Here is a 27,403-nt window from a genome sequence, read left to right as displayed (position 1 = left end):
CCAGGCCTCCAGGGGGCACCAGTGAAATCTGGCTGTAGTTCTCTACTAGGAGGGCTTCATGGAACAACACATTTAAAATATACTAACAAGCAAAGTTTTATACACACGTGAGGGAGTTTTGGTTTTACCATTGTTGGTACTAGTCAATAGCCAGAGAATGTCTGCCTGTTATTCTAGAAGCAAAAAATATTCTGAAAAGTATCCAGGACATTGGGCAGCACCATCTCACCAGGATTGAACTCTGCTGCTTTTATTGAATCCATGTGTTTTGTATAATTTTAACCAGTGTCACTCAATCTAACCTGTGGTTCTCTTAGTCTTAGGAGAACTGCCATCTGCTGCAGCTAGTGTTTCTCTCAGTAGAGAGGAGAAAAAAGTCTAGGCAAAACTGTCTCATTGAGGAGTTCCTTGTGTGGCCTAGCAGTTAAAGATCCAGCATTGTCACTGCTGTGGCTCTGGTCAGGAACCTCCCCTTGCTGGAGGTGTGGCCAAAAAAAACCCCTCTCTCTTCCATGGGGATTTCCAGAGCATCTTTAGTGCTGCTGCTGCTCTTCCTCAAAGAAGCAAGCAGCTCCTTACCATTCTGTGACCCTGGCCTGAGACCCTGGTGACTGTCTCCTCCCCAGGACTCACTGCAGCTGTTCCGAGATCCATTTTCATTCTGGCACATCCCATCCAGAGGCTGAAAGGGATTTCAGGCAATGATCTTAACTACCAGCTAGCATCCCACACTAATCCTCACACTAACACCCAGGTCTCAAGCACCTGAATAGACAAAAACTAGTATGCGTTGTAGTTTTTACAATGGAAAGGAAAACACGTATTTTTTAAAATACAGCATACATACACACACACATCTATCAATGAAAAACTTGCTGCCTGCCACATCAGTAAACAAAAGATATTGTGGCCATCAAGCCAACACATTACAGCTGCCTGAGGGAACTCAGTTTAGAAAGAGGATGCCCACCAGGATGTCAATTGCTGCATCCACCCTGCCACTGTACACCCTGAGGAGACTCAGGATGAGAAGCACAGGACAGTGGCCTCAGACAGCTGAGGTGCACATCAAAGGAATGGTTTCAATGAGCCCCAACTTTTACATCTTCCCATTCACAGAAAAGTACCAACTCCTTGAGATACCTGGTTTTAATTAGTAATCTTCTGATGTTCTCACCACCTAGTCTTTGTTGCAAGAACACCTATATATATTGGCTCCTCCAACCCACAGCATCACCTCTCCAGAGCACTCCCTTAGAGCTACCTGGAAGGCTGCATCCCCAGCTTAAGTCCTCAGATAAAACATAACTCTCAACTTTAAGTGTGCATTTTTTTAGTTGATATATATATATGTATATATATATACATACATATACATACTATATATATACCTAACCTTTCTAAAGTAGTGTTTCTCAGTAGAAAACAAAAGGCAGAATACATGCAAGTCACTGATGACTTTTTCCCCACAGCACACACCTAAGTGCATGCCAAGCAGGGACTGGGCTGCCTCTGTGAGCGGATCAGCTCCACAGGGTGCAGAGATTAGCACAAACAATGAAGGTAGGAGGGATATTCAACCTTAAATTTACTATTTTTCTATCAGATCTCTTTCCATTCAGAGATTTAAAATTGTGCTAACTGGTAAATTTAAGCATACAGATGCTATATGTAAATATTGCCACAACCTACTATTAAACTAAAAAGGCAACTCATTTATGTTTGTAAATACCAGAATAACAATCATTCGTCTATTATCAGATCACATGTTTTCAACAGAATCGCATGTCAACCAACCTGAGAAAATTACATATAGTGGTTAAAATGCTCTAAAATTATAAGTCAGTAATTGAAAGTTATCAATAGGACAGAACACGTCTGATTGTCAACTTGATTCTCAAAACCTTTGTACCATACTTCCTGTTTGGGCTACGTTTTGTTGCTTTTCATCACACACCCTCACAGCAGTGACAGGATGTTCTAAAATACACTAAGACTGCAGTTCCTCAGTGCAGTTTAACTGACTGTCACAGGAGACAAAAAAAACTGTCTTAACAAAAGAACTCTGATAAGAGAGATATTCACCAGCGAATCACCCCCTGAATGTTAACCAGCACAACTTGGAAGCGATTTACCCTGTAATCTCTTTATTTTCTATCTTTAAAGTACCCTTTTGTGGTATAGCAAGTGTCTCTTAGAGCAATTTTAAAGGGCAGCAAATCTTAGAGCATAATTTTCCATATTCAGAATTAAAACACGCTTCACTGTTTTAATAAAGGCTCTAACAGGATAAAAGCTTCATTCTAAAGCCACAGGAATCATTCATTTTCTCTCTTCATGTTTTTCCTAAAATAAATGTGTCTTTCTTCCCTGTGAAAATCAAATGAGTGCTCTGATTTTTTTCCCCATTTATTTTTATGTTGACAGCATGCTATTGGTTTAAAAAAATCATTGGAAAAAAAGATCCTCCCCATTAAGCAACTCAGCAACAAAAATCTATATGCCTTATAAAATATAATTTGGATAATTCTTCTCAGGTGACTGGACTACCTTTACTGGAAATTAATTTTGATTAATAATTATTCCAGTCCTGTGAATCTGAGTGGCAAGAAAACCACTTACCTAATTTTCTATTCCCAGTAAGAATTCTGGAACCTCCATGTTCATTCTTTCTCACATGTCATGGAGTTAGTCAGCTCTATGAGACTGTCCTATTGGTCACTGTCATGAATTTATCTAAAAGATGAGGTATATTTCAGACAAGGACAAATTTCACTGAAATTGACTAAATGAATCAATGTAAAATCCAACAAGTACTTGAAGGCAACTACCCTTATGAGAATCATTAAAAGCCACCGTTAATTAACACGGTCAGGAACTGTGAAGATTTCAGCCCAGAGGCTAGTCATCCTGCCATAGTTTCATGGGTGCAGACAGAGGACAAGAGACTCCTGGATCAGAGATTAAGGGCCTTTTATTACTCACAGTAACAGCATTAGCCAGAGAATGGGTTTATGTCGGCATCCTGAGTTCCATTTCTTACAGGGAGATGCAAAGAGGGTCAGTGGACATCCATATATGAAGTAGGTTGTGGGGTTACAGGGAACCCAATATTTTACAGTGGCGATTATCCAGCCTGAACTTTGTCCCAGAGGGAGACATCATCTTAACTCACTGGACATAAACACATTGTCCCTTTTCTCCAGAGGAAGACACTACCTTCATCTTCCAGAACAAAGGCCATCAGTGACTCTGCTCACAACCCACGGAGAGATGCAAGAGGCTCATGGAGAATTATCTGCCAACAGCTTACACTTTCCTCATTTTTTCACTAAACTTACATTTGTTTATATTTTTTTAAACCTTTTCAATTGGTACATTTGTTGGGGTCAGTGTACTATAATGAAGCTAAAAATAATCATTTCCTTATTCTCCTATTTATACCTATAGTATACACTTGACAATCATATTTAGTCTTATTAAAATTCTGATTTTAAAAAGAACTGTCATTTCCGCATTAGCCAGGAGCAGGTCACGTAATTAAATTATTTTGATTCAACAAAATCATGACTGACCATCAAAGATGTGTGAGGCAATATCTGAGATACCTGTCCTTCTAGCTTCTGTCTGCACAACAGAACAGTGAACTGCTGCATGAGTTTTTCATAAATTTTTATTAATATTTATTGAGTGCCTGCTGTGAGCCTGGCATTTTACAGGGCTCCAAAGACATGAAGGTAACCAAGCTTCCTTTTCTCACATTCAGTACGTGCGCACAGAGGAGACAAACAGGTAAAGGGTTAAGAAGAGCTAGAGGCAGGCAGGAGGGGCCCCTCACTTAGCCTGGGGAGATGCAGGGGAGGCATAAGCCTTCCTGGATGAATTCTTAAAGCATAAACAGGAATTCACCTGGGAAGAGTGGAGTCCAAAAGAGCGTGAGGGTGGATATTGTGAGCAGAGGAAGCAGCCCGTGCCATGGGGCCGTGAAAGCAGACATGGAAGTGGAGGCTGGAAAACGTTGAAGCTGGAGAAGTGAGCACATTTCAAACTGCTGAGTCCTCAGGAGCAGTTACAGTGTATTTCATAAACATAAACACACACACACACACGTTTAAGGGCAATAATCTGGAAGCCCTGGAGGATTTGTCTTCAAAACGTGTCTATATGCAAAATAATGTCTTTACAAGGATTTTTAAGAGGAATGGAATTGATGGATTTTGTACATGGGGGTTAAGTAAAGAAACCTGAAATCATACCCTTGTCACTACCATTGAGAACCTTAAGTACTTAATTAAGTACCATGCTGGGGTGGTTGCATTTATCCTGAACAGGTGTGGAGAGGAGCCATCACCAGGTATTCAAATCACGCTGGCAAAGAACAGATTAGAGGATGGTGGACAGAGCTGTCAGGAAGACCAGTTGGGTGACCGTAGCCATAAACCTAATGAGAAATTTAAGGTAGAGGTGTGAGCATGAAGAAAATAAGTAGACTCAAGAGGTTTTAAGGAGGTGGAACCGGCAGGACTTACAGGGGCCTGGGCAGGGAAAAATGATGAGTTTAGTGTTGAAATGTACAAGTTTTTGTTTCTTGGTCATGCACTCCTATTTAATTGATGAATGCCGTATTTCCCATCATGGCTTAGTGGAAATGAATCTGACTAGTATATCCATGAGGACACAGGTTCGATCCCTGGCCTCACTCGGTGGATTGGGGATAGGACATTGCTGTGAGTTGTGATGTGGGTCACCGACTTGGCTCAGATCCAGCATTGCTGTGGCTGTGGAATGGGCAGGCAGCTGCAGCTCCCATTCGACCTCTACCCTGGGAACCGCCCTGTGCCAAGAGTGCGGCCCTGAAAAGCACACACAAACATACACACAAATTGATAAATGCCAAGGTGAAGAGGCTCAAATGTTTTCTTCATTTCAAAAGCCTCTCATTCTTGATCTCCAGGCAATACAGAATATTGCAGCTATAGGATTTCCAGTTGCTGGGCTTTCCTAAACGAACCCCAAAGCAACTCACCTTTCCCTCCTCCATTTTTGGGAAAAAAAAACAAAAAACAAACAAAAAAAAAACCTCTCTTCAAGTTATCAGAGCCTAGTTATTCTGTAAATTAAACAATATCCAGAAACACATTTCAAATAGAAGGGAAACAAAATGAAGGCAATATATTGGGATTTACTCCATGTATTGCTTTGTTTATACATCTCAATCATCTACTAGTACTGTTCTAATTTTGCAAATAAAGAACCTCAGGCTTAAGTTACAGAGTCAGGACTCAAACTCAAGTCTATCACACCGGAATTATATTCTTTATAACTTTCCCACCTTCCCCAAGCAATCTCTCTTCAAAATTTCTGAGAGGTATAGTATTTTGCCATCCTAGTCTGTTCCTAAACCTGCTGAAACCATTTAAATGTCTACCAGGCACTTATTTTAAAACTAAGAGAAATACTTTGGGTTTTTTTGTTTGTTTGTTTTGTTTTTGGTCCTTTGGGGCCGCACCTGTGGCCATATGGAAGTTCCCAGTATAGGTAAGGATGGAATCAGAGCTGTAGCGGCTGGCCTACACCACAGCCATGCGGAATACTTAACCCACCAAGAGAGGCCAGAGATGGAACCCACATCCTCATAGATACTAGTCGGATTTGTTTCTGCTGAGCCACAAGGGGAACTCCGAGAGATATATTTTTACACAGCTAAACTTATCTTTTTAATTTTCTAAGAATTACGTTTCTAATCTCCCAGTTGAAGGAAACAGGAATGCCTATTTCTATAGCCGAATTTCAAGTCCTGGTACCAAATTCAGTCAAGCAGAAATGTTCTCCCTTTCTCTTTTATCAGCGCCCAAGGGTCTCTTCTCTGTAATTCCATATTTCTAGCTCCTTCAAGATGCCTGTTCTTTGTCTTAGTTGCTACTTTCTTCTTCACTGAGAGATTCTTTCAATTATCACTTATGTTTGGAATAAGTTGTCTACCAAAAAAAAAAAAATGTTTTAAGTCACAACACATATGTCTCACAGTCAAAAGCTGCAATTGTTAGATGAAAGTACGACCAACCAGAAATACACACACACACACACATATATATATAGCCAACCAAAGCAAATAGAAAATGTACCCACATTGGGCAGACTTGGTTTAGTAAAAATATAATTTCCTTTAAAATTTTTAACAAAAAGTTTTCTGACCACTTCAAGCCCACTCAATACCACTGTCATGACCCCTCAGTGAACCAATCCAGGCTGAAATGTTAACTTGGAAATAGTAGCTAATAAATGCTTTCCTGGAAGAGTCACATTAAAATTGAGGCTCCACAGGACTGAATGTTGTCCAGTTTTAAGGGAGTTAAACTCAGAATTTGATTCTTTTAGACTTGGTGTCGAAAAATGACAAATGACCCTTTAACTTTAACTGCTTTTGTACTTAGAAAAATCTCCCAATTCAAACTATTATCCTAAATTCCTTTCTAGTGATTTTTAAATGCTTATTCTTTCCCTTGCTTTTCAAGGATCTTGAAATTTATTTTTATATATAGTGTAGGAAAGAATGTAAACTAATATGTTTCATTAAAGAGCTGACCAAGTTTCCTAGTACCAGAAATTTTTTAAATTTGAGAGAATAGAGATTTATGCAGAGGCATAAAGACTTAAGCAAACATAAAACTTTTCTTTGACTTAATTAGAAAATTTTATTTTTTATCTGATTTACCAACATTAAGTCAATGCGATTATGTAAACAAAAATGATTTGCGTTAGCAGTAGTGAAATTAAGTGAGTTTAGTAACACTGGCCAACTCGTTGCCATGGATTTAATCCAAGAACAATCCAGATGGCTTATTGATCATCACTTTCTAAAATTTAGCATCCTGCTCTATTAACTGATTGTTAAATATAAAAAACAAATGATAAAAACTAATATTTCTGACTTTCACAATTATAAAAATCCAAGTAAATCATATAAAGAAATATAGACTCCTGAGAAAAAAGTCAATGTCCATATTCTCATAGTCAAGTAACATGAAATACAAGTAATTCAGATATTATTATATTCTTTTGAAAATCAATATAAACAAGGGGATTAAAAGCTATGAGGCCTTCTTGCTCCCTTGCCCCTAAAATACGTTTTTGTTTGTAAAAGCATGCCCTCTTCTTTGACTGTTAGGCAAACTGTGGGATAGATTTAACCTTTGGGGATCAGTGAAGAGTTTCAAGCCAACAGCTTGGATTCCAACACCTGTGTCTGTGTACCCAAGAGAGAGAGAATAAGAAGGCTGATCCTGTAGGCCTACCAAGTGGATCAAATAAACCAATGTAAGTGAAATATCTGACACTTCCTGGTACACTGTTGGTGCTCAGTAAGTATTAATGACCAGTAACATCATGAGCCAGGCAATGGGCTACTTGTATAATCATGTCCAACCAAAGGTCATCTTGTGAAGCTGGGACAGGCCTTAGAGTCTGTGCTCTCAACCCCTTCCCTGTCCTGGCCTGTTTTCAGTGAAATCACTATAGGTAATGTGACACTGTAAAATGCAATAATTCTACAAACTTTCTTTTAGCCTCTGGACATTGGTACTTGATGTTAAAAAATTAATAGATGAAAATAGATTTCAATCTCTCATAGAGTAAAATAAAAACTAATTAAAAATTTAAAACTAACAAGAGGTTAAGATGACTTTCTTTCCTATCTGCTGGGTACAATGATGATAAAATGCCTAGTAAGGATTTCTCAACCTGTCTAGGAAAGTAATTTGGATTTTTTTGGTAACAGTTTCTAATAAAACAAGAAATGTCAACAGAATCGCTCCTTTGTCCTATACTTCTTGGCTCCATTTTCATGAATCTCAGATCTCTTCTCTATTTATCTGGATATTTTCAGTACTATTAGGGACACTGCAATATCAACTTTCCAGGAAGTGCTACTAACCAAAACTGTCTAAGCTTTAGATTTCCAGGTTCTGAATTTACTGCAGTTTATTGATTGTACAATTGAGGACATAGACTATTAAATTATACTAAGAAACACTTGTAGGTCTTTCTCAGCTCCTCACCACACCTGACCATTCTGGCCTCATTCTCATCTAGATCAGTACCAGCAGTTTTCAACTCTCCTACTGGACTTGGAGGAATACCGATCAGTTGGACAAAATAGGGAAGAATTTTGTTAACCCTAGGAAATGCACATAAAAGCAGAGTCTTTTTATTTTTGCAATACTTTCTGTGAGAAACTGTTCTATCCAGGGCTAAATTATATCTATCAGATGTGTAATGGTGGGAAAAGGGATGATTAACAGCTACTCTATGGTCTCTTGAGTGAATGAAATTTTGAACCACAAATCTGATTTATTCACCTTGTTTACATCATTCAAAAGATTTCTGTCATCTATTAGCAAAAATATCCAATAGGCTTCATAGGACATAACAAACTCTCCAGAATGTGGCCCGTCCCCCATCCCAATCTCATCTGCTACCACTAACCACTTGGAATCTGACATTCATTATTAGCATCATGAGGGCCTAATTTACACTCATGAGCTAGAGTTTGAAAGCCATGACCATTTGGGCATTGTGGTCTCATACTGACAAACGAAATACTTACAAATCTAAGAAGACATAATTTTGTTTGTGATTATTTGAATGTTTCCCAGATCTCTGAAAAATCAACTTAATAACCATTAGAAGGAAAAGTTCTAGGCAGCCTTCTACAGGGAATGAGATGAAAAATCATATTTGTTGTGTGCTAAGCAGATTTCTGGTCACATACCCTCAAATTTATTTCAGAGGTCCTCAAACTAAGCTAAGACCTCAATTAGTCAAGCTTAACTTTGTATCTCCTGTAGAAGAACACTGTGCGACATTATGAAAACCTGACAGTAAATTTTCAGTAATTTTGTTAATGTTCCTCATATTTAGTCTAAGCTTTTTGCAAACTCCTTCTTGTGTAAACTTATGGGACATTCAATATTTTTTTTCTATAATATTTCTGTTGTAACGAAGTCTCTAACTATATATTACACGGGAAAGTCCCATTCTCTTGGGAAAATGTTTCTTTGCATTTAATTTTCCATTTCCTCCTTAAGATATCATCTTAAAGCTAGTCAGCTGATACCTGTGCTTATTACTGATCTGCAGGGGATTAATGTGCCTTCTCAGTAAATGTGTTAAAATACCTCAGATTACAGGTTTGGAGACCTCAACCTGAACTGGGCATCCTCTGTTTCATGATCCTAAATAGTTCCTCAACTTCTAAAACTACCTGTAAATAATATGTTCATAAGTGAAAACAAAGATGTGTCAATATATGATTTATTTTTATTAACTCACATTCAAAATTTTATACCCGGACCTTTGGAAATAGCAATGAAAAATGTACAGCTCAAAAAAACTAAAATCTCAATTTTTATATTTCCCATTACTCTTATTGAGCGACATTAATGAATTTTTATTTCATGTGTTCTCTACTCATATTAAGTTTCAAGTTAGCTTATCCCATCTTAATATTTACCATTTTATTAGCTGCCACAGATTGCTTATAAATTCCACAACTATTCAAATGCATTCTGCTAACAGAGAAGAGTTCAGCTAAGTTTCATGAAGAGATCACAGCTACAGAAAATATCCCAGTAGGTAATTAGAATACAAGAGAAATTAAATGCAAGCAACAGGAATAAATGCTACATCAGCCAGAACAAAAGATAGGCTATTTTTATTCTGGAGAATTTATGAAATAGGTATTAAAAATATAATTCTGTATGAACCAAATTAAACCACCTTTAAAGTAAACTGAAGTATTATAAACTATATTATATTTGATATTTTTCAGTGTTAGAATGTAAGTGCTAACCCATCAGTCTCTTTCTACCTGAAGGCTTAGCACCACATAGAATTAAATAATGTGCATTTTCCCATTAAAATTACTAAAGATATGAATAAAGAATATTTAGATGTCCATTTATGAAATACGCAAAAATGTCCATAGTTTGGGGAGTGAAGGGGCCATTGTTAGTAACAATAAATGTATGAATTTATATTAATGAAAGGAGAACAAGAGAAGGAAGGGGAAAGGGGGAGAGGAAGCTTTTTGCAAATTAAAATAGAGCAGTAGAATATTTTTTATACTTTAGTAGTTAAGCAAACCTCAAATCTCCCACCAAATAAAGCAGCAAAAAAGAGAGTGAAAACAGAGAAGACTGGAAAATTATAAGATCACAATAGCACTAAAACACATAAATAATAGACGGTTTAAAAAGAGAACAGAGGTGGGAGGAAGAGAGCAGAGAAAATGGTGGAAGGGAAATAATTAACAAAAAATTATAATAATCCAGAAATATTTCCCAGAAATGAGATACCTTGATTCCCTGATTTTAAAAAAATCTCTTAAAGTCTTTGAAAAATTAGTCACAATGAGACATATCATGAACCTCATAAGAAAGGATCAATGCCAGTCACTTTGTTTCTACCTCAGTAGCAGGTTGTTAAGATTAAATGAACTAATGAACTCTGTGTGTGTGCTGAGTGTGTACACCACAGTATAGTACCCCTACTCTTAGTGTTAACATTGTATTATACAAACACTAATGTAACATACTACTGGATTATGCTATTATGAATTAACTCAGTTAATACATGATCCTGTTAGTGGAAACTATTATGATTGTCATAATACACCTGGGAAACCTGATGGACACATCAGTAAAGGGATCGAGTAGAAACTCAAACCCAAGTGGTCTTCCTTCAGAGACAGCACTATTAACCATTACAGGGATCCTTCCCTGAAGTCATGAACCAAGAGAGATTCCCAATGAATTAAAAAGCTGATGACAGCAGGAGAAATTTATTATGAAAATAAAAAAAGAACAAGAAAATATTTTAATAATCTTGTGATGAAGAAAGACTTATTTCAAGACACAAAACCAGAAACCACAAACACTTGACTGCAAAATTTAAATATGTGGCCAAAGGAAATTAAACAAGATACAATTTTTCATCCTTCAACTTGGCAATTTTTTTTTAATCTAATAATGATCCAGCTCTATCTAATGTTAGGATAAAAAGCACTTTTTATACCCTCTAGGTGGGAATGTAAATTAGTGCAATGCAAATTGGCAGTTTATATCAGAAACTCAGTGGCATAAAACAACCATTAAAGCTGTTGTTTAGAGTTCCTGTCATGGCACAATGGTTCACGAATCCGACTAAGAACCATGAGGTTGCGGGTTTGATCCCTGGCCTTGTTCAGTGGGTTAACAATCCAGTGTGGCCGTGAGCTGTGGTGTAGGTTGCAGATGCGGCTCAGATCCCGAGTTGCTGTGGCTCTGGCGCAGGCCAGTGGCTACAGCTCCAATTCGACCCCTAGCCTGGGAACCTCCATATGCTGCAGGAGCGGCCCAAGAAATGGCAAAAAGACAAAAAAAAAAAAAAAAAAACTGTTGACAATTTGAAGGATGAAAAATTGCAGGTCATATTTAATCATTTTATGTAATCCTAAACTAAATTACATAACTTTATTAGCAAGTATAAGTATTTCCCAGAGAAAAGGTCAATAAAATAATAATCCAGAGAAAACGAAAAGGCATCACCTACATTACCTCAGGTTAATGTCTCCTAATTTATTATAGTGTGCTATGGACTGAACTGTGTCACCCAAAATTCCCCCAATTGGACCCTAACCCCGAACATGACCGTATTGGGAACTGGGCCTTTAAGGAGGTAATTAAAGTCAAATAACATCATATGGATGGGGCCCAGTTCTAACAGGATTAGTGTCCTTCTAAGAAAAGATCAGAAAAGTGCACAAAGAGAAAAGCACCTGGGAGGACCAAGGCCACTTGCCAGCCAAGGAGAGAGTCTCAACAGAAACCAACCCTGTGAGCACCTTGATCTCAGACTCTGGCCTCCAGGACTATGAGAAAATACATTTCTGTGAAGTCACTAGTCTGTGGTACCTGTGATGAGAGGCCCAGCTAAGACAGAGCTTTACTTGCCTGAACTGCTATTTGACCTTTGACAACATACTTCACCATTTTAGAGGCACCTCCATCAAGTCTTTAGGAATTGTGTTGCGAAAACTGACATTCCTTCTTTGAAGTTCTGCTTTATTCTAAAGGAAGTATGTGATTACAGAAAACAAAACTGGAATGGTGGTTGTCAGAGGCTGGGAGGAGTGGGAAATGGGGTGATACAGGTCAAGGGGTTGAAATTCTCAGCTGTGAAAAGAATACCTTCTAAGGATCTAAAGTACATATAATGACAACAGTTAACAGAGGGCATTATTTGATTGAAAGCTGCTACATCCTAAGCATTCTCCACCCTCCCGCCCCTCCCCCAAAAGACCTAACTACGTGAGGTGATCAATTATCTTATCTTGGTAATCATTCTACAGTGTGTACGTATATCAAATTACCATGTTGTACCATTTAAATATATACATTTTTTGGTCAGTTATTTGCAATTATCCCATAATTGACAATAAATAAAAAATAGTAAAAATAACAAAAGCAGTGAAGTCCATGTTTATAAATTTTAAAAAGTTAATTTAGAATGCATAAACATGAAGTCCTACTGTACAGCACAGGGAACTATATCCAATCTCTCAGGACAGACTATCATGGAAGATAAGAAAGGGAATGTGTATATCTGTATGACTGGATCACTTTGCTATACGGCAGAAATTGGCACAACATTATAAATCAACTATAACAATCAAAACAAAATTTTAAAGAGATAATGAAATACCAAAAAAAAAAAAAAAGAGAGAGAGAATTCTAAGATGAAATGTAGTCAAATGCTGAGGGCAATGCTTTGGCTTTAGCTTACTGTGGACTCAGACCTAAACACTTACCAGCTTGGCAAGTCATTACACACCTGTAGCCTTCCACTGTGTTTTTTTTCCCCACATATCAGGAAAAATCAGGATGTGAAATCTCACCTTACAGAAGTGATATGAGGATTTAAAAAAAATAATATTTAAAAAAAATTAAAATAATATTTCTAAGGTATTTAGCACAGGGTCTGCAAAAAGTAGGTGTTCTGTGAACAGTGGTTATTCCATCATGGCATTTCTTTTCCGTATCACTTTTTTTCTGGACTGAAACCCATGATCTTCATTTCCCATTGGCTCAGATATGCTGAACCCGAGCCTCAATTCTCCAGCAAAACTACTCAAGGGTCATAGAGCTACTGGGACCCTGGTACTACCAGAGGAGTTTCTGAAGGACTCCCTAGGAGAGCACAGACAACAAACCAAAACATAGTCTGCTCTGAACTGTAATTAGAAAAAACTGAGTATAAAACTCAAACGCAACTTATACAAGAGATTTTGGCTCAGCATTTCTAAACATAAAGGCTATTACTAACAGACTAGGCCACCCCAGATGGCTTCTAGCTCCTGGCTGGTTTCAACGTTTACCTCGCTGCAAGGCAAACATGCAGGTATTAAACACCCCGTAAAAATCATCTGGCCCCAGACTCACTGCAATGAAAGCCCGTAGGTCCTCTGCTTTGCAGCCCACCTGGTTCTTCCATTTCCTCCCCAGTGTCCAGGCCAGATCTTTCCCTTTTTCCTCTAGTGGCTAGAAGCCCTTGCCAAGGAAATCAGCATCTTCTGTGTCTGCCTAGGCCTGCTATTGATGTCTTTATTCCAGGCTGCTCTCTTCCTCAGGAGGCAACTGTTTTATTTGGAGGTGTGTTGTGGGGGTCCTGCTTTGTTTGTTTGGTTTTATTATTTAAAGGGACAACACTCTTTCCTATCCCCCAGATTCTAACAAACTAACAATTCAAATCACTGAGTAGCTTTACTGGGGCACACCACCTGTTACCAATTAAGAACCACAAGTTTTAAGCTTTGGGAATCTTCTGACTTCCTTCCAAAACAATTTCCCTTATATTTTATGTAAAGAATAAAATTGGTATTAGTAATAAATACAGCACCTAGAAGCTGGCAGAAGGGGAATGAGCAGTGGTAACTGTACCAGGCAGCAACATACTTGCTAATTCCTCAGGAAGGAATCTGTATTTATAAGATCCTATCATTCTTCACTTTTTTTCCTAGGTGTGATGTGAATCTCTGGTCTTGCATTCTGATTTGGTAGTTATTTTCTACTGCATTTGTGTTCCTTCTAGTTTATGCTGGTTTGCAGCTTTTATGACGCAGCAGGGAAGTTTTCCCTCTAAGGCTGGAGTCACGTCGTCTTTCTTGTCACATAATTTTGTTAGAATAAAACAAATTTTTTTTAAACGCCTCTGTATCCAACATATGTCCTCCCTTATGGAATGGGCCCAGGTTTCTCCATCTGGGGCTTATACACATGCCATGGGGAGAAGGGGGCGGGGGGGATGGCATAAAGTGTCATTTCAGAGTCTCCTTCAAACCACCAGGTAAAAGGATGTGTTTCTTTTCTAGACTGTCAATGTTACCTGATATATGGGTAGAATATATTACTTTCTATTAACACACACATGAATATACAATGGAATAAAAATCAAATCCAAAAGGACTTTTAAAATAGGCTAATAGCTTTTAACAAATGTGTTACTTTTAGACTGCATCACCCTCCAGGTCCCCAGGGTACCTGTTCACCTCATCTGGCTTTAGGGGCTGGTCTGGAGGGAATGTTTAGAAAGGATTTAAATATGGTCCCTGCTTAGTAGTTAACAGGTCTATTCCAGCAAGTTTTTAATTTAAGCCACAAAGTTGATTTGTTTTATTTTGTTTTCATCAATAGTGCCTAAGGGCATAATTCAAATGAATGTTGAGAAAATGATGAATTATTTCTCTCTTTTGTTCTCATGCTCATTATTGCCAAAATCACACAGCCTTTATTAAGCCTTCATATGCTTAGCTCTGATTAAGGTATGTTACTTTGTGATAAATATTAAATAGCATCATTTGTGAATTGTCTGTAAATAAATGGTTGAGGTAAGAAAAACCATCATTTATAATTTCCAAAGAGACTAGAAATTGTTCGTAGAGGAGATGAAATCTTCAAGATGACCTTGCAGGAGAAAAATATTCACAACCTGTCACAGTGAGGACAGTCCACTGTGACGGTGGAGGCAGTGTAGACACTGAACAAGCATGTGGCCACATTGAGCACAGAAAGAAGGCAGAAAACTAACATGTATGGGGCACCTACCATCCTGGTTGTCTTCCTACATGTTGTTCAGTCCTCAAAATATCTTAGGAAAGTAAGTTCTGTCCATGCAAGAAAAAGAGGCCCCAAAAGGGGTGGTCAGAGCTGGATTTGAACTCAGGATTGCATGCTTCAGAAGTCCATAATGGCAGTGACAGCATCTGCCACTCAGTGGAGCAGAGGTCACTGGTTATCATTGAACTGATGAGTTTGGCTCTGTAACCAGCTCTTCTAAGCTCCACTGGCGTCCTGTTCTGACTCTGTACAGCACTGGCTGTACAGACCCTTCATTTAAAGTTTATTGTTATCTGTCCTGGTCTGGTGATCATTCCCAGAGCAGCTTGTAAACTCTGGAAAGTCAGGGGCCATGGTGTCCCTTACTTTGCTTCCTTGTGGAGTCCTGAACTGTTTTAGGAGATGTGTGGCTAATGTGAGCTCAATGATTGATGGATGTTTTCCACCCAAGGTTCTAGGGTCAAAAACTGTGTGCATAAGCAAAGACTCTTCGATATTCACAATCAGACCTTAGCTTTTAGACCACAAGTAATGTGAACTAAAGGTGTGCTCCGGCATCACTCTCTTTCAGATATTTCTAAAATATTTTAAAAGAATAAGATAAAGTCAAGGCCAGGAACATGGTCTTAGTATTAGGTGGTTTGTGCACTTACAGGAACCGTGAGTTACCATCCAGCAAATCAATGGTAAGACAAGGAGGCAAATCTTAGGTGATTTTTCCTAAATCAGATTATTAATGCATCACAGACTTATTACATAAACATCATGTCAAAAGGCCACCTCCTAAGGGAAGCCTTCACTGACCAGCCCCTATGGATGGCCCCACTGGATGGAGACCCTCAGGGCATCCATCTCTTGCTATCATGACAGCACTTAACATGTATGAACTAAACATTGATGTGATATTCAAAAGAATCACATTATATATTACTGTCACCCAGAATATACAGATATGGGAACTGAGAAACCCAGACACCAAGTAAGTCTCCAGGTCAGTTAGAACTAGAAGCAGGGCAGCACACATGCCTGGAGTTCTAACTCCCAGGTCCCCACACCTGGCCTCGCCCCTGCCTGCTCCCAGCTCCACTTCCCTCACTGCACCCTCAGGGTCCTACAGGAAAAAGAAGACATTTGGCTGAGATTTTATCAGAACTGAATGACGGGACCAGTGAATGAGCCATGGGTCAAGTTACTGAACCAATAAGGAATTGTGAGGGATGGGCAACAGCAGGCCACCCTGCCACCCTCAGGCTGGAAGGACAAAGAAGGATATGGGCTTGCAGGACCCTGGTAGAAGGAAGGACAGACAGGAGCAGAAAGGTCTGGAAGTTCAGGAGGTGGCTGGGCAGCAGGAACTCAGGATCTGATGGACAGAAGAGCCTGAGTACGAAAGGCCAGCCCCTCTTCTCTCTGATCTCATTGTATCTTAAGAGAAGCAGGCCAAGAGTGAATCCAAAAGCATTTTTATTAAGAAAGCAAGAGTTTTGCTCTCACAATTTTTTAGCATGAAGAGGTTCTATCACTTAATGAGCTTTTTTATGACCCAGTTCATTGGCATTTCCTCCCGGGACCCCAAGCTTCAGACCCTGAAGGATCTGTGCCAAGTCACCAAACACACCTGACAATGAAACTGGCTTTAACTGCCTGACCTTGCTCAGAGGGCAGCACCACCTGAGCAGCCAGAGATGTTGGGTGTTTCTGGGTTAATCGACCAACTTCCCTGGATTTCTCACCAGGGACCACAAAACATATAAACCAAACTCAGTACAGCTCTTCCTCCAAGTGAATTACAAGGCAGAAGGTCTATTTTATCTTCTCTCCCCACCCAGCACACCCATTAGATAATCACACTCACTTGCAAAAAAGTTAATTACTAAATAAGGAGGATGAGGAGACCCCTGGAAAGTTCATGTGAAGCCCTAGAAAGCCCTAGAACACATACTTTCTCTCTACACTGTTCGCTTTCTGCTAGTTTTTCAGTAACCACTTTGGGATTTTGCATTATACAAATTTCTCATCTGAACTACAAAAGCATAGACAAAAATTTTTTAAATATATTCTAAGATTTAACTTGGAGACTGTTTTCGTCACCATGAAGTTTACGGTTTGGGTTAATGTGCAGTGGGTCTACTTACAAACCGGCCAGGATAAGCTAGGGCTTGGAACGCTAACATTGTGAGAGCTTTGGCCTGATAACTGATGGTTATTGTCAGGGTAAAGTATCGCCTGCTCGCTCAAAAAGGTTTTAAGAAGTGTGTAATTTGATTTTGTAGGCTGGAAAGCGAGTATAAAAGAAAGCGCTTAGAGGGTCTCATCAAAAAGAGCTTTTGGGGGGAAAAGCTTCTCCGCTTTTGTTCTAAAAGTTGAAGGATAGTAGAAACTTGAGATCCCTAGAAAGTCTCCCTAGCACTCTGGCGTCCAGAATTTCCGACAAGACCCACTCAAGGAAAAGAGTGAGCCCGAGGCCTGCATCTTTCACTCACCTGGGGACGAGGCGTGCGTTTCTGGGTGGTGGCAACTCACCTGCTTCTGGGCATCGACCTCTTGGCACAGCTCTCTCCCTTGTTCTCCTCCAGGTCACGGCTTCGGGACCTCGAAGATGTCACGGGCACAGACGTTTCCCAGCTACACCTCTGAGCCGAGCGAGGAGACTCCACAAGCCTTGTCCCGCTCCAGTAGCTACGGCTTCAGCTACAGCTCCAGTCTCATCCAGTGACGCCCGGAGAGCCACCGAGACCAGAGAGACGCCGGCCGGGCCTGCCCGCGAGCCATCGCGCCCTCTGCCTCCCGGAAGACCAACTGCAGCCCAATTCAAAGGGCTGGGGTCTGGCCCCATCCCTGGGGAAGGTTACAAACTGGAGTCCCGCCTCCTTGATTCCGTGGCTAAGTCCTTTATTTATTGAGTTCTTGGGGGGGGGGGTCTGTGTTTTACAAAAAAATAGAATCCCAATCGTCTGAACAATCATTTAAATAAAATTCTTTGGGTTTGACAGTAGCAGAAGCCTGGGCACCATGAGAAGTGGCCCATGCTGGACCATCCCTGGGGGTGGGCATCACCCCCGTCCTCCCCCCTGAGGAGGGGTCTGTCTTTAGATGTAAAAGGGACCCACCACAAGCTGTGCGGTGTGGAGGGTTTCCACTGGGATGAGTCCAGTAAGCTCTACAAATGGGATCATAACTCTACCTATGAATAAGCCCAGTGACAATTAAGGGAACACGAAGTTAGAACACACTATTAAGCAGGGCCTTGTAGCTCTACTCTGTGTGTGTCTATGTGTGTGTGTGTGTGTGTGTCTGTCTGTCTGTAGACAAATACAGATACAGATGCTGCTCTATGCAGCCATATCTAACGAGTTATCTATCAACGTGTGCTGAGAGATACAGGACATGCTCACTTAAATTGTTGAAAACTGTAATTTGGTACATTAAAATTAAGATTGTTATGCTGAATAGCTCTTTTCAAAATAATGCTGTAAAAAAAGTCTTTTTATTGGCAAAGTATGTAGTCACATCTGCTCCTGGGACAAGTGTAGGTGACAGTGTGAGTAGGGGCACCACCTTGGAAGCAAAAGAACCAGTCTAGCTGTCCTGTCCTGCACCGCTCTGTCATTCTATTAGGTACCCCTTGTTGTTGATGGTGTTTCTCCCTTTGGGCCCCTCTAAGCTCCACGGGGAAGATTGGGTATGACCCTCCCCTCATCAGCTTCCACTTCCTCTCAAGGGAAAGAAGGGTTCTAAACGACAGTCTATTTAAGGAGGAGATAAATTTACACTTTAAAAGAACTCAGCCATTCTGCAGTCATGAGAACCACAGGGACAGGATTGTAGCTATCACTTAAAGTGTCACAGATGTTGTTCTCAGAGAGCCATTGGGAGGTTGTCATTGACTGTGTAACCAGAATTTGCTGGGCTTTACTCTCCTTTTATTGGAAACAAGTTTGCTGGATTATAAGAGAAAATAGATCCCCCAAAACTGTCTTTTTCATCCCTGGGACTGATGACAAGCCTACAAGCTTTAAAGGGAAGTGGCGATTCCCATATGAACTGAGGAAGTTTGGCTAATTCGGGTCAACATAGATATTTTTGCCCTTAGTTTTGGAGTTCACTCAAGTAAGAATAAAAGTCATTCTGCTTGAATTACCTAATGCCACATGCATAAGATGGTCAGCTCACAAATACTCCAGGTGGATTTAAAGAACAGCATGCCCAGGTTATGTAAGATGAAAACCTGATTTTTTTTTTCAATGTCAAATTTTTTTAAACTTTCAAAGTTCATCTGTTGAAAGGGTGCCTATTTTGGTGATCTGTGATAAGTTTTCTTTTCATCCATATCCATAGCTTGAATGCAGATTGGCAATTTCTTTTAGAGAGTTACTACTCTATAAAAATGGTATTTGGTCCCTCCTTGATAAATCTGCACTTACAGCAACTACCTAGACTCTCCATACCTCTCAGATAAGCATGAAAACCCCATCAAGAGGCTAATCATAAGAGTTAATGTGGCTGTGAAAAATAATTATCCTAAGCTTTCCGGGATAAAAGGAAATATACTCAAAGGCTCTGTGCCATGAGTTTTGCTGACACAGCAGAAGAGCAGATGACTGATTCCTGACGATGATATAGCTTTCCCTGAAATCCCAGCTTTTCAGGGTTAAGTACCTCCGAATTACTTTAGCACTTGGCATTTGCTTTTGAAATGCAGTCAGTAAAACATGCCAGAGCAACTCCCAGCTGAGTCTATTTGAGCACAGCTCCTAGTGGCGTCGCGCTCAGAGCAAGCCTCTCGCGGCTCCCTCGGTTGAGCCGTTGCTTAGAGACCATGAGTTTCTACAAGGGACTCAGGGGGAAAGCCCCTCAGGGGTCCTGGTTTATGTCTCAGCTTTATTCATGTGCCAGAAGCACAGACAGTGAATTTGAGGGGATTCTGCTAATTAGATGGGTCTACTCTTGTGTCTGGTGGGAGACGCAATACCTGCATGAAGTAGTTTCAAGAACACCATTTGCCTGTGATCATTCCCTGGGGTCCCAGAGATTAGGTATAACCTTGGGCCAGTTCATTCAGAAAATAATGTCATTAAAACAGTCAGTGAGAGAGAGACATTTCCTTCCCTCTTCTTTAACCCAAACTCATCACTATGAGAATAATGCTATGAAAGATTTCATGGTATGTTTTTGGAGATTTATTCTAGTATACTCCTCCAACGATACTTAAAATTATAGTTAAGTCAAAATTGCTAAATGAACAGATAGGAGAATTTGTATTAACCTAGTATACTTGACGTAAGGCAGTGCACGTTGTAATCAAAGTGACAATGAGATAAATATTCTACAAAAACCAAAGATGAAACTTTTTTGAACCAGTCTCCTGAAACATCAAAAAATCAGTGCCATTGGGGTACCTAGAGTGGTCACAGGCATGTATTCAAGTCACTGGAGTTTGTAGGTTTGATTGAAGATGCCACTACACTTTGCAAGCATCTTTCTCTATTTAGAAAGTGTGCTATTCTTTAATGTACATGTGACTTTTTCATTGTGAGGGAAGACTGCTATGAACCAAAGACATCTTTTGGCTCCTTCTTAAACTGACTCAGTTGGCTTTCCATCCAGATTTAGACAAGTGGATGAAGATGATCACAGTTTCCATATCAAGTTGGAAGAAAGCAATGGTGAAGGAACCCAGCACAGGTTATAAAGGTTCTTCTGAGAGCATAGAAAGCCTGAAGGACATACACATTTCATGGAAAGATCACCTGAAGGGATTTCTTTTTTATGTCTGCATTTTTTTTCTTTTGATATTATTAATTGCTGTATACATGGCTAAGAGATGACATTATGTTTATATAGAAAAGTCCAAAACAACTTTGACCCAATTGTTTACCATTCTGATAGGGGGAAAAGAAAACACGTCTTTCACTTATCATGGAATGGATAATAGGCACTAGGAAGTAATTTATTCAGGTTGCAAGTATTTATGAATCAATAGGTTTTGGCCACTGCCACAGTTTGAACTTAATGAAATAAGAAATATATATTTACTTACATATTAGGGAAGATGCTGTTTGATAGAGCATGTGAAATAAAGTGAAACGTATTTATTAAAAGTAAACGTCACCTTTTTCACCAAGTAGTAACTAGAGTACTAGTCCTGGTATCTTGTACAATTTTTCTCTGTCTTCATTGGGCAATTATGTTTGAAAATCATTTAACACTTATAAAATGGTCAGCCACTTACACTTTCTGTCCCATATAGAAGCAGTGGACTGATAAATAACTTTTTTCTGTCAGTAATTTCTACAAATCCAATTTACTGCATGTGATATCATTATAATAGTTATTAAAAACATCATGAAAATTGATGTCTGCCCCTCATTCTTTGGCCAATATCTCAGAAAACTTTGTGAAAAAGCATGAGTACCCTACACCCTAGATTTTCTGAGCCACTTCCTAAAATCAACCATTAATGCTACAGTGCAAATGAGCTAAGGACATTATACTCTTCTTTTAAAAAAGTAGTCCAGATTTGATTTTTATACAACACAGCACAATAAGTGGGCAGTGTTCTCTCAGTGGGGCTGAGCTTTAAGACTTTAAAACTTCATGTTTTATAGCAAATACTATTCTAAAAACTTCTCAAAGTGAAAATAATACATTTTCTCCAAATCTGTCATGTCTGTCAATAGGTAGCAATTTCAAATTGCTTTATTAATCATTAACTATACTTTACAATCCCCCGTACTTGGTTTTCTCAATATAGATAAAAATTTGCCACTATACCTGTTCTAATGATTATAATAATAGGCAATATGCCACACAAATGAACTCATAGCCTATGAAATTTACAGAGTGCAATTTCCCACGGAATGGGTAGAACAGGACAGGGACGAGTCAAGAGGGCAACAGTTTAGCTAAAACTACAAAGACTCCAGTGCAGTGTCCAGTGTTACACTGGGGAATCTGCTGTCTTCACACTCTGACCTCAGTTCCATGTTACAGATGTGGCCTTCTTTACTAGTTTCACCTTGTACTAAGTATGCAATTGAAAGAATACATTGGTTGTATCGGAGTTTTGAAGTTACCACAGAAAGACAACACATACCAAGGATGCTTCCCTCAGTTTAGTGAAAACTGTTAAACACAAAAGAATGTATCACAAAATACCAGTGGTTAAATGTCTCTTCAGTAACGTGAGGATCATTTTTGTACAGCCAACCTCGTTTGAGTTTCAGCATGAAGACATGTGAGCAGTGACACTGGCTGGGGGCTAAATAAGTCAGAAGAGGCCAACAGCCTTACATGTGCATTCTCTCTAAATGTATGTGAAAGATTCACCCAATTTTTCTCTCAGAAACTACCACAAATCCTTACTTTTTTACTTGAGAATGTGAATCTTTGTTGTATCGTTTTTACAGCTATTACAACCAGGTGAGACATGGGATAGTTTACAGACTCTCATGGACATATCCTGGGATATTGGACACATTTTCTGGACAGACAGAATGCTAGCTAGCTCTGGGAGCAATCATGTAGAATAAAGTTTCCACTTTATGTTCTGCTCAGGAGAAAATCAAACCCATGGGTATTGTAATTTATTCAAAGGCAAAGAAATGGTCAGGAATAGTTTTGCCAAGTTCCAGGCTTCTGATCAAGGGATGTTTCCTTGGCTCCATCTTGTCTCCCAGTTAGACATAGTGAGAACTGAGAAGTGCCATATGGCCTCTAAATAAATAGGCCCTTGTACAGTTAAGTGTTTCTCCCAATTTTTCAGATGTTCCTAACTCTTCCTGAACTCATCACCAATATGTTAATAGAAAGACCTGATGAGGCAATTCATTAGAATGATTATAGGTCATGAACGATTAGGATAAGTTTTATTACTCTTATACAGTCACCAAGTTTTTGTTGGAAATTCAGCTTTATTTATACTATAGTGATAGTTGAACAACAAAAACAAAAAATTAAGTAGACGTCTATGTTTTGTATTCCTACTGATTCATCGTATTATACTTGTGATTATTATTGGGGGCTCTTTGTTAGTCTATAGCACTTTCATTTAATTATCTATAGCATTTGTCACAACTTTGTTAGATAATAACATCTGGACTAACTTCTTGTCACATGAACTCAGAAAGCTTCCATTTTCAATTGAAATTTGGGGAATGACTTTTTTTTTACATTGAAATTTCTTACACATCAAGTTTTTTCTTACATACTTCAGTCAGCAAATTATTTAAATTAACTTTAGATAAATAATTTAAAATTTCTAAATATTATGAAAATCACATTTTACTTGTGATTTTCATTTTCATACACTTTTCCCTAGTTGAAGATTTTAACATCTTGTAAACATTTAAAGGAGAGGAAAAATACATTTTCAATTGAAATACATCAACTTCCTTCAAATGATTCTGCTTACTGAGTTTTTATTTTACCTTGTCTTCTATGCCTGCTGCACTTGTCCATATTTTCTAGTTTTAAGAAGAATGTAACTCATTTAAATTTTCTAATAGCCATTTTGGTAGGTTTAATAGTTGATACAATTAACTTCATCTGTCTGTTCCCCAATTTTAGAATGACTTTAGGCTTAGGACAACATGAAATCCATCCATTTTGTAGACACAGAATTGTGGGTAAAATGGAGCAAGGTCTCTTTCCACACTACCCCTAGAACTGTGTGATGGCTGTCTTAATACTCAAGTCACTGACAAGCTCATTAGAGTTGCTTATTTGCAGGAATCAGAAATTTAAACACCCAAATTCAGGAAAAAGAATATTGAGATGATAATATAAAAATTCACTTAAAAAGTCACTGCAGGATTCCTCTCAAAGAAAACATTATGAGAGGGTTTTATGGTATTTCAATATCATTAACAATTTGACAAGATGCTGAAAGGCAGGGAAAATGAAGAATAAAATGCCAGGAGTATGTTGATATTAAATTATGAAACATAAATTAACATGACATAGGTCAGTATGAAATACTCAATTAGTCAAATTAAGACTTACATATTTATTATGTAATTCAAGGAAAAACACTTATTTGTCTTTAAAAATACCTATATATATATATATATATCAAGGAGGGGAGTTGGGGGGGAAATGGAGCTCCATATTTTTGTGATGACCTAAAATAGAGAAGAAAGATTCTTTCCAGTATAAGACACTCTCTGTTATTTTAGTTACAGTAGGTAGTATGCAAATCACAGCAACAAATCAGTTTACCCCCTGACAACAAATGAGCATGAAAGCCAGTTTCATCTTTACTATAGATGACAGGACCCTCCCAGCACCTGAAGAGGCCTCCGCTTACTCTCTCCACACAAGCCCTAACACACACACACACACACACACACTTTTGACTTTTGACTTATTGTATATGTCACACTATAATTATCTTTTTCTTAGGTTCACACACAATTTTCCCATCTTATAAAATCCTTACCCCATTCATCTTCCAAATATATTGTTATGTGCTATATGTTTGCTTTCTGTAAATTCTTTTAAATTATTTTATATATACTTTGTGAAGTCTTGTACTGCACATTGTAAACAGATGTCTTTGATCACTGATTAAGTTCATTGTTTAAGAGCATTTTGATAAAAATAGCTTTGAACATTTGGCCCTTATTAAGAAATAAAATAACCCACTGCAAATTTGCTTATATTGGAAAATGTATGGCTTGACATTCTTTATTTTTAATCACAATCTATTTCAGATAAATAATAATTTGGGGATGTCTGTACCTAAATACTAGTTGGGCCACCTTTGGGAAGGGAATGCAAAGAAATAACTGTCCCTGGAAACTAAATGTGAATTTCTGACAGAACAGAAATATTGTTATAATGAGGCAATAATAAAATTAGGAAATTAAATTCTTTTAAAATCTGTCCGTGTGATTTTTCCCCTTGATAAAATACATGAACTGCATAGTTCAAGAAGTATCTTCTTCTGAATTCATAGTTTCTTATATCTTAATCCCGAATAGATAAAACTTATTAATGTGTTACTCGTAAGTCTAAGAAATTTACAGATGATATTGCTATCAGGAGGATAAATTATAGCTGTGCAATATTAAAATTTCTCCCACCACTTAAAAAAAGGTAAAGCAGTTTTAAAAAATATTACTTTACACCACAACTTTGCATGATGGAGATTTTGAACATCTAAATTGATGGCTTTTACTTTCAAGTTATTTAATATTGTTAGCACTGTAATATCATATGATTTCCTTACATTTTTTGTTATGTGATAAACTGTAACTATGTAATTAAACAGAATTCTGACAACCATATTCTGCTAAACTTTAAAATGTCACTTATTCCTTTACTTATTGGCTTGCTATTTTCAAAATAAAGTAAAAGAAGGCCCTTTATTAAACATAAGATTACTGAGAATGTATTATGTATTTCCAGTGTTTTCTTAACTCTATATTATAATAGAATATAATTTTTATTATGTTGACTCTGGTTTGGTGGAATCATAGAACATTAATATTGAAAATGACATTGGCAATCAACACTGATTTTCTAGTGAAGTGGCCTCTAGAGTTTTTAAGTGGCTTTCACAGTGTCACACAACTAGAAAACAGCTTTTCCTCCAGCACTATCTCATCCTTTAATAACCAAAGAAAATAACTGAAAATGAACATTTGGCAAAGATTTAACATCCAGAGTGAAGTGCGTGTGTGTGGTCATAACTTCACTAGAAATCAGTGACTTCCTTTATTATTTTCTATCCCACGAGACAGAACTCTTTGTCAACTGAATTTTGGACCAATCTGGAAATGCTTACAGAATCTGTGTTTCAAACTTAATCTTTAACTGTTAACTAGGTATTTCTAGTTAGTTTACTGAATTTTTTCTTTTTTTCTTCTTTTTTCTTTTTTTTTTTTTTCTTTTTGCTTTATAGGACTGCAAGTGTGGCATATGGAAGATCCCAGGCTAGGGATCGAATCAGAGATACAGTTGCCGGCCTACGCATTGCCAGATCAGCCATGTCTGTGACCTACACCACAGCTCATGGCAATGCCGGATCCTTAACCCACTGAGCAAGGCCAGGGATTGAACCTGTGTCCTCATGGATACTAGTTGGGCTCATTACCACTGAGCCACAACAGGAACTTCCTTATTCAATCAATTTTGAGTATTTTTCCTCTTAGAGAGTGTTCCCTTTAAAGAGGTGGTGAAGATTCCACAATATCAGAGAAATCCAAATTAGTGAAGATGTTTGGATCAAGCAGTCAGTCCTAGTGGTAAAAATGTCTTACTCCAAGCATATCTGAACAAAGTCGTGAATTTGAATAAAGAACTGAAAAAAATAAGAGTGCTTTCAATTCTGTGTAGCCAATAGAAGCCTGGAAAATGATAGTAGTGGCAATGATGATGCAAACACTCATTCTTTCTAAATCCTGAATGAAATACAGCTTATTCTGGATGTGACTTTTTGTGCCACTTTCTAACAAATTGATAATGTGAACTTGATGGATTTTTCTTTCCCTTTCTGTCACTATTAAAATCACAGGGATTATATTTACAGGGGAAATTGTCTTTCTGAAAAGTGCAAAGGTTTGTGTAAATTTAAAACTAACATAAGAGAAGGTATTTAATAAAGGCATGTCAGAAGGCATAGCCCAGTAGCAATAACTATGCTATTTTTATAATGTACAAAGAAAATATTCCAAAACTGCTCCCCTTATTTCCAAGTTACTCAAGAAAAATATTCGACAAATATACCTAATTTTGACATCCATACGCTGAATAATAAATGTTTGAGAAAGAACTGGATAGGGTATATAAATATTCCTGGAAACACGAACTATCCTAATATCTAGGTGTTTTAGGAAATCAGCCTGGTAATTTACATCATCTCAAAGGCCTGTCAGTGTCTAAATACTTATGGACGATTTGCTACTGACAAAACATGAGTAGAAGGCATAGAATAGCTCTTGGCTCTTGGTTCTTGCCTCCTTTTAATTACTTTTTCTTTCTTTTTTTTTTTTTTTTTTTTTTTTTTGGCTTTTGAGCCCCTCGCCCTCCGCAGCATATGCAGTTCCCAGGCTAGGGGTTCAATTGGACCTGTAGCTGCTGGCCTAGCCAAAGCAACACAGGATCTGAGCCATGTCTGTGACCTACGCCAAAACTCATGGCAACGCCGGATCTTTAACCAACTGAGCAAGGCCAGGGATTGAACCTGCATCCTATCCTCATGGATGCTAGTCAGATTTGTTAACCACTGAGCCAATACAGAAACTCCC

The 27,403-nt window shown here is 38.3% G+C and overlaps 1 protein-coding gene across 1 annotated transcript in view; it reads left to right on the top strand.

Moving 5' to 3' along the window:
• The window catches only part of DOK6 (docking protein 6), a 377,419-nt gene extending 359,352 nt beyond the window's left edge, over positions 1–18,067 (top strand). The window contains exon 8 of the mRNA XM_047766980.1: positions 17,729–18,067. Coding sequence (XP_047622936.1) covers positions 17,729–17,868 — 140 coding nt within the window. The 3' untranslated portion in view covers positions 17,869–18,067. The remainder of the gene's footprint in view (positions 1–17,728) is intronic.
• Positions 18,068–27,403: the final 9,336 nt, after the last annotated feature.

The sequence above is a fragment of the Phacochoerus africanus genome, chromosome 2 (genome assembly GCF_016906955.1).
Source record: "Phacochoerus africanus isolate WHEZ1 chromosome 2, ROS_Pafr_v1, whole genome shotgun sequence".
Taxonomy (NCBI): Eukaryota; Metazoa; Chordata; class Mammalia; order Artiodactyla; family Suidae; genus Phacochoerus; species Phacochoerus africanus.
Note: the sequence above shows the minus strand (reverse complement) of the source record. Positions and strands in the feature narration are given on the sequence as shown.